The sequence below is a fragment of the Epinephelus moara genome, chromosome 5 (genome assembly GCF_006386435.1).
Source record: "Epinephelus moara isolate mb chromosome 5, YSFRI_EMoa_1.0, whole genome shotgun sequence".
In the NCBI taxonomy this organism is placed as follows: Eukaryota; Metazoa; Chordata; class Actinopteri; order Perciformes; family Serranidae; genus Epinephelus; species Epinephelus moara.
Window position 1 is genome coordinate 27,574,720 of NC_065510.1, and position 12,667 is coordinate 27,587,386.

The 12,667-nt window shown below is 38.1% G+C and overlaps 2 protein-coding genes across 2 annotated transcripts in view; both read right to left on the bottom strand.

Annotated features, from left to right (window-relative positions):
* Positions 1-12,667, bottom strand: part of c5h19orf53 (chromosome 5 C19orf53 homolog) — a 40,265-nt gene that overhangs the window by 12,183 nt on the left and 15,415 nt on the right. The window lies entirely within an intron of this gene.
* LOC126390570 (uncharacterized) overlaps positions 1-12,667 on the bottom strand; it is a 32,764-nt gene that overhangs the window by 9,299 nt on the left and 10,798 nt on the right. The window contains exons 6-17 of the mRNA XM_050044944.1: positions 12,384-12,666; positions 11,989-12,032; positions 10,320-10,782; positions 9,430-9,477; positions 9,081-9,124; positions 8,611-8,881; positions 8,105-8,145; positions 6,574-6,859; positions 6,153-6,196; positions 5,108-5,384; positions 4,628-4,656; positions 3,682-3,958 (exon numbers count right to left, since the gene is read on the bottom strand). Coding sequence (XP_049900901.1) covers positions 3,682-3,958; positions 4,628-4,656; positions 5,108-5,384; positions 6,153-6,196; positions 6,574-6,859; positions 8,105-8,145; positions 8,611-8,881; positions 9,081-9,124; positions 9,430-9,477; positions 10,320-10,782; positions 11,989-12,032; positions 12,384-12,666 — 2,107 coding nt within the window. The remainder of the gene's footprint in view (positions 1-3,681; positions 3,959-4,627; positions 4,657-5,107; positions 5,385-6,152; positions 6,197-6,573; positions 6,860-8,104; positions 8,146-8,610; positions 8,882-9,080; positions 9,125-9,429; positions 9,478-10,319; positions 10,783-11,988; positions 12,033-12,383; position 12,667) is intronic.

Below are 12,667 nucleotides of genomic sequence, written 5' to 3' on the forward strand. Positions count from 1 at the left end.
ACTTATGAGCCCTTAAAGTTGGGGGACTTTGTGAAGAAATGGTTGACATTCCTACACGGTTCATACTACATTTTTGAAAAAAGCCTTAAATGAAAGCTGAGAGTCTGCACTTTAAGCAGGTATTCATTGTTTCATTTAAAACCCATTGTGGTGGTGTACAGAGCCAAAATGACGACAACTGTATCATTGTCCAAATATTTATGGACCTGACTGTATCTTTGTCCAGCCCTCTCCTAATATTTGTATGTTCGATTCTTTCTCCTATTTTTGTTTAATATGTTTTGTAGAATGATTCTTTGAAATTTGAATACTTCCATACAATCTCGACACTAACTTTTTAGTATCTCCCATTAAGTATGCATTTGAAAACATAGTAATAAGGTTGTGTTTGTTAATCTTTAAGCTTTGAAATTGTTTTATTAAAGTAGTCCCTAACTTGCAGGTATCTGTAGAAGTCCTGCTTTTCTAGTCCAAATGTCTTTGATATATCCACCATAGCTCTGTAATTTTCAGTTGGAGACGACTGAACAGAGAGATGTGATACCTCTTCTGACCCACAGTTTAAATCCAACTCAAGATCCCTGCCAGTTTCTCCTATTGTAATTTCCTCAAAACCTCATACAACAGCTTAATAGCAAAAATTAAGTCCATTGGTTCAGTTACCAAAGCTCCTTTCGGCCTGGCTTTTGTTGCCTAGTACAGTCTGTACTGGAATATCTATCTGAGTAATTTCCAAAGTCTTCCATTTAGATTCATAGTTTGGTTCACACCAATATACTAAATGTTTCAGTTGTGCAGCATAATAATAATCTTGTAAGCATGGAAAAGCTCTCCCTCTCTTTTCTTTTGTCAACTGCAATGTCTTGAACCTTATCCTTGGTCTCCTACTGTTCCAGATGAACCTTGAATCCCTTCCAATTCATTAAATTGTTTTTGGGGTGTATCTATTGGCAGGGATTGGAAGAGATAGAGCAACCATGGTAACAGATTCAATTAATTAATTAATTAATTATTTCTATTCTATTACTCATATGTAATGGGAGAAGTGTCCATCTAGAAATGTCAGGTTTCATGTCCTTGTTAATGGGGCCATAATTACTTTCAAAAAGTTGTGACAGATCTTTTGTTAAGTTAATTCCCGAATGTTTTATTGAGGGAGTTTCACCTAAAATCATATGACGTGAAGAATAACAAGTTAACAGTTTGTTCAGTGGATGAAGCTCCTTCCAAACGTCAATCATCCCTAGTTCTTTAAGCATCCACTGGACCATTGTGGCATTTGGATTTTTCTTTTGGGGCGGATTAGTCGTATCTAGTCTCGGTTGAAGTTGGACATTTAAATGTCCACCACATATTAGGGTTCCATATGATTCAGTGGCTATTAAATCAAATTATTTCTTAAAGAATGATTTATTGCTCCCTGGAGGTGCATACATAAAGTAATGTAACCTCTTTGTTATCTAATTTGCCTTTAACCAACATGTAACTTCCCTCTTTATCTTTGACTTCAGATATGAATTCAAAATTTACTGCATTAGAAATCAGGTTAGCTACCCCCCTCCTCCTTCCAGATTTATGTGATGAATAATATGTATTTTGAAAACCCAATCTTTTAAATTTTTCATGCTCTGTTGGGGATAGGTGGGTTTCCTGCCAAAAAAATTACCTGCAACCATTCTCGTTTGATCTTTGCAATGTTTTTACTCCATTTCATTGGATTATGCAGGCCATTGTGTAACTATCTTGTATTCCTGTTGATGCATATATTCTTTTTACATCGCTTAAACTTGTGTAACACTGCCCATGACAACCAATGGAATACAGTGAACCACATAAAGCTCGCGAGAAGAAAAATACATTTTCAATCCCAAAGGAAAGAACAGAAAGAAAAAATAATAATAAAACCCACGAAAAACAGGGAAAAATAAGCTTGACTTCCAAGTCCGAAGTTTAAGTGAAATATCAAATTGAGAGGAAATCCTTGCGTCAGTCGAGGGCCTCCCTTGTGTGTGGAAAAAAAAAGCCCTCTGTACCTTTAACGTCAGCTCCAAAAAGGGTTCACCTTTAACCGGTTAGGATTCAACTTAGGCAGGGTCGAAGAGTGACAGTAATATATCTTCTGCTAAACTGTCCGAAAATAAAAAAGAAGAAACTTTGAGTGACAGGCTTTCTGCGAAGAAACTCCGTAGCCTCTCTTGTAAGCGCTCCTGGTCCACTGTGTGCCTGCGGTGGTCTGCATCTGCCCTCTCCCACGTTGCTAGTCTCGGCTGTTTCGGCGCTGTAGCATCAGGCTCCTTGAAGTTATCCAAGGAGAATCCTTTCTTGATCATAGCTTTAGCTGCTTCTGATGCACTCTTGTAGCCTGAGTGTCAGACTGAAGCTCCCAGAACCTTCAGTCTGACATCGCCTCCATTGAAGGCAATTTACAAGGGGGAAGGAATTAGATTTTTCCCTAACCAATCAGTAGAGATCAACGACTCACCCAGAATCTGACGTCATTAGTATCCATGCCCCGGGGGTGCTGAAAACAAGCGAGCATTGCCCATTTAAAATGTCTCCGTCGTCGTGCACGCCCAGCTGCATTGCCGTTAAATCCAGTTTAGCAGCTTCCTTAATTTGGTCCTCCATTAACGCGAGTAGTGGCGAAATACCTCGATAGCATCGTTAATGTGGTCTGTAGGATCTGTAGCAGTCGCCATTAGCGTGACGCTGATTGGCTAATCGCTAGACCCGCCCCCACCCCCGGCGTTCATTGGTCCGTCCATCGTTTGGACAAGATAAATCGCAAATTCATTGCAGTATGCCGGACCAGAGGTGCAAGCCTACTCAGTTGAGTGGGCAGGGTCTATGGTCTGGAACCAGGCTAGCACTCTTGTAGATTTGGGTTCCACTGTCAAAAACACCCTCAGTTTAGCTGGATGTGTCGTCTGAAACCCGATTCTCTTTGCCTTAAGCTCCTTCAATATCGCCGTGTATGCCTTTCTTTTCTGCAGTATCTCGGAAGGATCATCTTGGTCAATGTAAATCCTCTTCCCTTCATATCGGACCTCTCTCTTTTTCCATGCAGCACCTGTTCTTCCACTCTGTAATCCTGGAAGCATATCACCAACGACCTGGGCTGTGCATACCACTTCTGCATTGAATCGACACCGTAGCCAGAGCCGGCTCTAGCCACTTTGGTGCCCTAGGCGGAATTAGGGTTCCGTTGCTATGGAGGTTTAGATATGTTTAAAGGCTTGGCCAACTTATTGACAATGTAAAAATAGACTTTCATATTCTCCATGTGCGGACAAATGGACAAAAACACTCCAGATGTTCAGGCCAGGATGAGTTGAGCCCGAATCTCATTATAGATGGCCTGCATGCTTGAGTTAGCCAAAACTTCATTAGCCTTCCCCATCTCGCCATTGTTCTTGTAACTTTCTTTGTTCACTTTCCTCGGTTGTTTCTCCTCTGTCTGGCCCCGGACCTGCCTTAATTATGATTTTTCTTGGCTTTTCCCCCTCCATGTTGCTTTTCAGTCTAGGTTCCATGTCTTAAAATTGCTCTTCATGAGGGTTAAAACCGACCGGTCAGGACAGGTTCTTCCACACAGCCGCCTGCCTCAGCGCTATACCAGAAGTCCCCTGCATACCAAATCTTTGATGCTGGAATAGTATTTGTATTAACCCCACAACTTACCTGAGCTGCCTTCTGACAACCTCTCTACCAGATCAATCCTGTTCATCTCCATTAAAACCCTCCTGGTCACTTCCACAGACTGCTTGCCGTAGATCTCCACCATCAGCTCCACTATTTCATCTCTGCTTGCTGTCTCCATTCTCTGTCTTGAGATTTTTGGGAGGCCTTTCTTCACTGTAGTGTGCTGCAGGACATGCTTGAATTGCTTGAGCTCTGTGTAACTTAAATCTTTGAGTGTTTCAAAAAGCTTATCCATAAGTGATGTCATGGTCACCACCTGATGGATTCAAAGTAGACAGAAGACATTTATGTAATATTTCCACTGTAGTGATGAAACATATTTTTTTTTTGCATCAATGGAAACATTTTAGTAATAGGAGTATTATAACAACTAATAATAACCACATAAGGATGATGATATATTTGGTTCTGCACGGTTGATCTCTGATTAATTTATTTTATTAACTCTCTGTCACTGCTACCAAAAGCAGGAGTGATCCACCTGATCACATGCTCTCGTGACTTCCACTACACGTTTCTGGTTTAAAAGTTTTGAGGTTTGAATGCACTATGATGCACTAGTACTGTTTTGTTTTGCTTCATGTATGCTCATTTGTCTATGTGTAGGTTTTTTAATATTATTATTATTATTCTAATTATTTCCCTTTTTTTTCTTTCTCTCAACGTAATCTCTTTGTTTTGGTTGTTGTTTGTCTCCAGTATCCTTTAACTCATTAATTTTTTTATTTTTTGGACATAACTGCAACTTGAGTGACGACTTATGTTACTGTCTTGTATGTTCGTGGAAAATCTCAATAAATAAAGTTTAAAAAAAAGATTTAAAAAAATTCCACCTCTTCACTGTCATAATGAGGATGATTTTCCAGCTGTAAAAATTAAATTAATAGCGTGTTGTGTAAAGTATGTCTAATGTGACATTACTTACCTTCTGGAGCCATTCAGATGGATGTTTCTCTGAGGAGAAAGAAAACAGAAAATGACTCTTTGCAGATTTCAAATCAGACTATAAACAACTTTAGTTAGATTAAGTTGCTTTTCAATAAAATTCCATATTGAGTATTAATCGCAAAATAACACTAAAATGGGCTTGGATCTAACATCATAAAAACAGAATGAGAGAGGTTTGACACCATATCATTAACACCCATTTCAGTCAGACAACTCACATTTTAAATGTTTATTTCAACAGCAGAACATAGTTAGAGTTTGGCGTCTAGACTCCAGCATCATTGCTCCCTGCAGATATGTTTACATGAGATACTGGGGAGTGATGATTAAATACCCCCTCTTATTGATTCAATTAAGTTTAAATGTAGTTTCACTATGAAATCTAAACTCTATTTATTTAACACTTATGAGAAACATGTGATCGGGTAATGTGGCAGTTTTGTCTTCTTCCTCTGACCTTTCATTCTTGAGCTCATGACTGACAACTTCTTTACTAGATCAGTCCTGTTCATGTCCATGAAAACCTCCTTGGTCACCTCCACAGACTGCTGGCCGCAGGTTTGGACCATCAGATCAACTAGTTCTTTTGTACTGTCTGCCCAGTACAACTGTTTCCATGAGGTGCGTGGAAGGCCTTTCTGGAACTGCGTGAACTGCAGCAACCACTTGATTTTCTCCAGTTCCTTTGAACTCAAATCCTTCAGTGTTTCCAAAAGAATCTGTTTCACAGCTGCCTGAAAATTTTCAAGGATACGTTAAGTAAATGTGTAATTTCTGAACGGGCATGAATAAACATATTTCTTTGTATTTCATCCGTGTTTTTCATTTTAGACATGGATCTTATGAGATTCTTATTTTCTCTGCATGATCACTTCAGACAATGATACAGCTAGTAATAAATGTTCTACTGATTATGTTTCCCAATTTTTCTTAAAGTGTTTGGTTTTTCCTCTGACAGGCTCAGATTGTTATTATAAGTGTCTGACAACATTATGGAGAGGAACCCTAAAGAGGTTAACCTCTTTATTTAACAATAATATTCTTTCTGTTTAACCAGAAACATCCTTGAAATAATTTTCACCAAACATTTAAATAAACATTAATTTTAGCATATATAGAGCCAGCATATTTTCCATAGAATGTATTAAGTCGCTGTCTTGGTTTGTTGGAGTCAGAAGTGACCATAATTGGAGCTGTGGAAAAGTGAGGGATGGACCTAACTTACAGACTACAGCAACGCATCGCAGACAGCCTGTCACTCAAGCCACCCCATCATTAAATATGCGTAACTTTACGTCTAAATAAATTGTAAACAGGTGAGTTTCAGAAAAATTGACTGACTCCAGGTTGGAAAACACAAAAGTTACTCTTCAACACTGTGAGAATCATCCAATTTAAAACCTTTGGCTTGATTTGTATCAACATTTATAATGTTCAGGATGAGGATGGTTTTCAACCTGCATCTACTGAATGAAAGCTGTGATGTGTAAAGTCAGACTCACTTTCTCCAACACTGCAGTTTGATGTTCATCCACTGAGTGTTTCTCTGCAGAGAAAAGACATTTAAAATGACTCAGAGGATTATACTCTAACCTAACGTAGAAAGTATAATCGACTTTATAAAGGCTCAGTCACCTCAAGAATAAATACAATGGATTCACAATATCATAAACACGGTCTAAAAGCAATCCAACACAAAAGTCCTGCAATCATTTCTTAACTCATTAAACTTATGACATTCTGTGTGACTGTTATTGATTTAATTGTGATTCAATTGATTTATTGATCCCTGCTCCATTTTTTTCACATTGGTACTGATACAGTTTGTACACAAGCAGATTTACCTTTTTCAAATTATGAATCACAAAATGTATTTATTAGACATTTATGAGACACATAAGATTATGATATTTTTTGTCTCACCTTCAAGTTCTGAGCTGGGCTTTGACAACCTCTGCATCAGATCAGTCCTGTTCATTTTCTTTACAGCCTCCCTGGTTAACGACACAGACTGCTGGCTGTAGGTCTGCAACATCAGATCCACTATTTCTGCTCTGTCTGTTGTGAGGGTGATCGGTGATGACATGGCTTTGAGTTTCTTCTGGCAGATGATCCACATCAGGAACTTCTTGAATTCCTCGAGCTCCTTGTCACTCAAACTATTCAGAGTTTCCAAAAGCAGCTGTTTAACCACTGCCATTGTGGCCACCTGAAAGAATCCATACATTTATAGGACATATATTCAGGGTTCCTACACATTTGGAATTTCAAAATTCCCTACTTTTCCATACCCTAATTTCCAGACTTCTCTATGTTTTTTTTTTTTCAGAGAATATGCGACATCTGAGTAAATACATCAGTGTATCATATTTCACATCATATTTAATTATTCTTAATAGGCGATTGTAGCCAAGTACCATAATGGCATACAAATAAAAACTCGAAGGTGCAGTGTTGGAGTGAAACTTTATACCTGGGGGGCTGGAGGAGGGTCATGGGGCAGCGGTATACCTGGGGGGCTGGAGGAGGGTCATGGGGCAGCGGACTGGACATAACACTTGTCAATCAGGTAAAAGGGGCGGTATGTTTTCTGAGACGTTTGCTCTCACACAAACTGTGCTTGGCCCGGCATAAAGCACGATCTGGATTGATTAAATTATTTTTGGAAATACCTAATTTTAGAAAACAGTATTTTAGAGCAGTGGTAATAGTCTGGAAACATGAATTTTTTCCCATACTTTATTTCTCATTTTCCATACTTTTTAATACCTGGAAACTGATCAAATTTATTTCCATACTTTTCCATACTTGCGTAGGAACCCTGTATATTTAATCCACAGGGACAATTACAAATGTGTTTCTTTGCACCACATCACTGTTAATGGAGATGTGAGTGGTACTGGCAGATCACATAAGGTATTGATCCATCTGGTGCCTGCTGTTGTTTTAAGTACAGTTGGATTGGTTGTTCTTTATAAATTGGTATATTTGCGAAAAATTTGAGTTTTGGTATATTTTATGTTCTTTTGAGGAACCAAAGTACAAATCAAAAGATGATTCCCTTTTCCTTCTTCCTTTAATTCTTATAAACTGTTAATTGTTTTTGATTTAATTTACAGGCTGCAGGCTTTTCACAAAAACTGAAATGAGTCACAGTGGCTCAAAAATTATTTTCATTATTTTATGTTTTATACTTTGTTTAAAGGTTTTGTTCTAGCTGACATTTTCTTATCTCATCCTCAGTGGTAAAGACATCATATTATTACTGTTGCATAAAATTACTGCTAAAGAGCTCGACCTGAACACACATTCACTTCTGTGAAAACTAATTAAGTGAATCATGACTTCTGATTGTATCATTATACAAAATGTTTAAGATGATGATATTTTTTAACCTGCATCTATTCAGTAGAAGCTGTTTTGTATTAAGTCAGACAGATGTGACATTACTCACTTTCTGGATCAGTGCAGATCGGTGTTCATCTAAGCGTTTCTCTGAGGAGAAAAGTGTTAAAAGTCATGAGTGACTGATCAAACATCTGACAATAAACATTGTTATCAGGACATTTTACTTTGTTAAAAAAATGAAAATAGGCAAAACTAAACCACCTCAATAGTAATTTTTGCCCCCTCTGACCAAACACTTCTCATATTTCACATTAGCCATAAATTATATTTTCTATGAAGAGAGTGATTCTTATTTTCTCTAAATCATAAATCTTAATATTTATAATTTAAAGAGAGCAAAATGTGAGGTTACATGTCTAACCCTGGTTCTCTGAGTGAAGAGGCTTCCCCTCCACCCAGAGATATATTGTATGTATCTCTATTGGAGACCTGAACCCTTAGACATATATACAATATATCTCTGGGTGGAGGGGAAGCCTAGCACGTTACAGAACACGGTTTACACACTAAAGACACACATGTTAAGGACCAGTAAGTTCTTCATTTTCTTACTCTTTGATTGTGAGCTGCTGTGTGACAACCTCTGCACCAGATCAGTCTTCGTCATCTTCTTTAATACCTCCTTGGTCTTCTCCACAGACTGTTGGCCGTAGGCCAGCACTATTAAAAACACTATGACCTGCCTGTCTTCTATCTTCAGCAGTATTAATGTGCTGTCTGAGAAGCGTCTGCAGAGGACCCTCTTGAGGATCTTCAGCTCCCCATCACTTAAACCAACCAGTGTTTCCAAAAGCAGCTCTATGACACATGCCATTGTTTCCACCTGGTAAATTCAAAGGAAATGTTCATGGGGTAAGAGTATAGTTTGTCATCAGGGATGATTACAGATTTTTCTGTTCAAATCTCATCAATGTCTGTGTTTTAAAAATGTGGATGTGGTAAGAGTTAGTTATATCACACAAAGTAACCATCGTATTTGTCCAACTGATCACATAATGTCAGACTGAAGTGACATTACTCACCTTCTGGATCAATGCAGGCCAATGTTCATCCACGCAGTGTTTCTCTGAGGACAAAGGAATTATGAATGAATGACTGACTTAACATCAGGCTTTACAATCAGACTCTGTCAGACTGTTACAATTCTAATATCAAGGATTTATATTAGAATTGGTAAAATGAACAAAAAAAATCAACCTTAATAGTAACATAATAAAAATCAATGACAGTTTCACCTGGGGTCTTCTTTGCTATTAAACTCTGTGTTAAAGGTTCATATACAGAAATGTAAATTAAAATTACTACAGTGCTTAGAGGAACATAATTTTTATTTTGTTTTTTTGTGTTTTAAGTTTTTTATAAGACACATACCTCCCTGCGTGGTACTCACACCAAACGCTTCAGCTGATGATCCTGCAGCTGCAACACATTTAATGACAGTTGTAATTGTAATAATAAAAACACTGTGTGAAGCCTTTATGTGTTCTTGTCAAGAGTGTCATACTGAGTCCTCCTGAGAATAAAATGTCTTTAATATTTCAGTTTCAGGTGTGTGAACTGAAGGCAGGAGGAAGCCATGGTTACAGAGATCACAGAGGGAATCAAAGAGAAATAATCTGGCTGACACAGATTGCCTGTCTGTCTCCACAGTGGAGTGCAGTATAAGTCAAATCAAGGCTTTACACAGAGACAACTAAATGAATGAATGTGAAATCATGGAGACAACATTTGCCAAATTCCTAGAAGGCTAAATACAACACAAGACCGATAAGGAGCTCAAAATACACACATTTAATGGATCAAAAAACAAAGAACAACATGTGGCTCAATCACAAAGAATGTTTTCAAAGAAAAGAACTTTTGAAAACACAACAAAGTCAACAGAGTCATTCATCTCTCAAAACATCTTTACTTTATAGGCAAAATCCAAAACATTCACCTCTGAGGTAATCTCTGTCTCATTTCACATTTAGTTTTTATTTTGTAAATTTAGTTTGTTAAATGAGTCACTTAATTTCACAGAGTGAGAAGCATATTTCCAGATTTTTAAATGATGGACAACTAACTCTGTGAAGCTGATATTTAGTTTTTAGTTGAGACTGTGTTTGAGAGGTGTTGTTTTAACTCTTTGGTTGTTCTGGGGTCATGGCAGGCCTACATGTTGTTACTGTATTGCATTAAACTATAAGCTGCTGATTTTGTAACAATACATATTTATTTATTATTACATCTAAAGTTGCAGTTATCATCTTCAATCTTACCTTTGTGTCCTGAGCTGGTCTCTGACAGCCTCTGCATCAGATCAGTTCTGTTCATGTCTGTCAGAACCTCTATGGTCACCTCCACAGACTGTTGACCGCACTTCTTCAACATCATATCTACCAGTCGGTCTTTCATGTTAATTTGTCTCCTCTGTGACACAAATAGAAAGCTCGGTTCCCTCCATGAGGTGTGTGGAGGGCTCACTTCACCCGATGAGGACAGTGGAGGTCTCCATTTACTCCATGAGGTGTGTGGAGGGCTCACTTCACCCAATGCAGCGTGTAGAGGGCTCAGTTCACTCCATAAGGTGTCTGGAAGGCTCAGCTCTTCCCATGAGATGAGTTCAAGGCTCCTCTGGAAAAACGTGAACTGCAGCAACACCTTGAATTTCTCTAACTCGTCGTTACTCAAATCACTGAGTGTTTCCAAAAGCAGCTCTTTAACAGCCCTCATTGTTGCCACCTGGAAAATTACAAGTATTAGTTCATAGTGAAAAAAATGTTTATTAGATTTATATTTTGGCTCCTGGTCGATATCAGTATTATCATTCTTTTCAGCTGTTGGAAGATGTGTTTTCTTCAAGATCACCTAAGGTACTGATAAATTTGGTAATTATCTGATTGTTAAAGGAGAAGATGTTTCTTTTTTTCTGCTACTCTTTAATATCTGTAACCTGATTAATTTTTTAAATTTTATTTCCAGGCTGAAATCACTGGTGAAGCTCGGAACAGAACAACTACACAAAGAAGTAAAGCCATCCTAAGATCAGTACAAATTTGCCTATATACGAAACTGCAGCACAAGTGATGTCATCTCCACAATACCCGAAGCACCTAGAAAGTCCTGTCACATATGCCAGACTGCATATAATGGATTTTATTTCTGCTTTTAATTAAATTCAGCCACACATCCTTATCAAAGAAATTAGTTAATCTGAATATGAACACTTTTAAGTGAGCAGTACTAACCGTTTTTTAACAAATAGACCACAACAGGTGAAATTTAGCTCTGTCCTCTCAGACACAGCAGTACTGGGGCCCCTCAGGAATGTGTCAGCTAACCTTTTCTGTTTACTCTGTTTACAAACGACTGTATCAGCTACCTAATCACTTTGTAGTGAAAATACTGTCATCTTCAGTCTACTCACAAGCATCTTCAACACGAGCAGCCACAGGGCTGCTTTGGACAAGCTTACCGACTGTGATGACCATCAGCTTCACATCAATACATGTAACACTGTGGAAATGCTGCTAAATCCTAGATCAATCAGAGACCGGAGTTCTGCGGCCATACATGGTCAGTTCATATAAATATTTATGGGTCCATATTGATAATGAGCTGAGCTGGCACACAAAGGTGGCGAGTGTTTGTGCGAGAATCCACCAGCGCCTCTACTTTGTCTGAGTTTTTGTTGTTGATGACGTCACCGCAGAAACAGGTGGCAGCACAATGAAGATTTTTTATCATTTCCTTGTTTAGTATTTTGTTTAAGTCTTTGAAAAACAGTTTAAAAATACAACGACTTGATAAAAGGAACATTAGAAACATTTAATTTAAGTCATAAGTTTGGTTTAATTGGTCATAATCAATGCTGATATGAATTTAAACCTGCATCTTATTTAATAAAAGCTGTACTCTGCGTGGTCAGACAGAAACGGCATTGCTTACTTTGTGGATCAGTGCAGACAGGCGTTCATCCACAGAGTGTTTTTCTGAGGAGAAAGAAAGGAAATAAAAACATGTGACCGACATTAGACAATACCGTTGTAGGGAAAAATAAGAAAACACAATACAAAGACGTCAGCACAGAATTACACTCAAACCTTGACAGATAATTCATCAGACATTTTGCCTCCTTACCCGAAATATTTTTCCATACTTCACATTAGTCATAAAAAATATCTTGTTCACCAGATATTGTGTCTTTTAAAATGTCTCTTTTTTCTACATCATAAATCTTATTATTTATAATGTGAAGAGAAGAAAACAGCTTATAAACTTATGAGACACATGTTTAGGAACAGTTTTATGATTTTAAGATGTTTTTGTCTTTACTGTCTTACTTTTGGATCCTGAGCTGCTGTCTGACAACGTCTGCACCAGATCAGTCCTCTCCATCTTCTCTAAAACCTTCTTGGTCGTCTCCACAGACTGCTGGCCGTCAATGAGCACCATAAAAAACACTGTGTCCTGCACGTCTGCCGTCATCAGCAGCCTCCGTTGGATATCTGACGAGTGAATTTGACGCAGGAACCTTTGGAACACCCAGAGCTTCATGAGCTCCACATCTCTCAAATCAGCCAGTGTTTCCAAAAGCAGCTCTATGACAGATGTCATTGTTTCCACC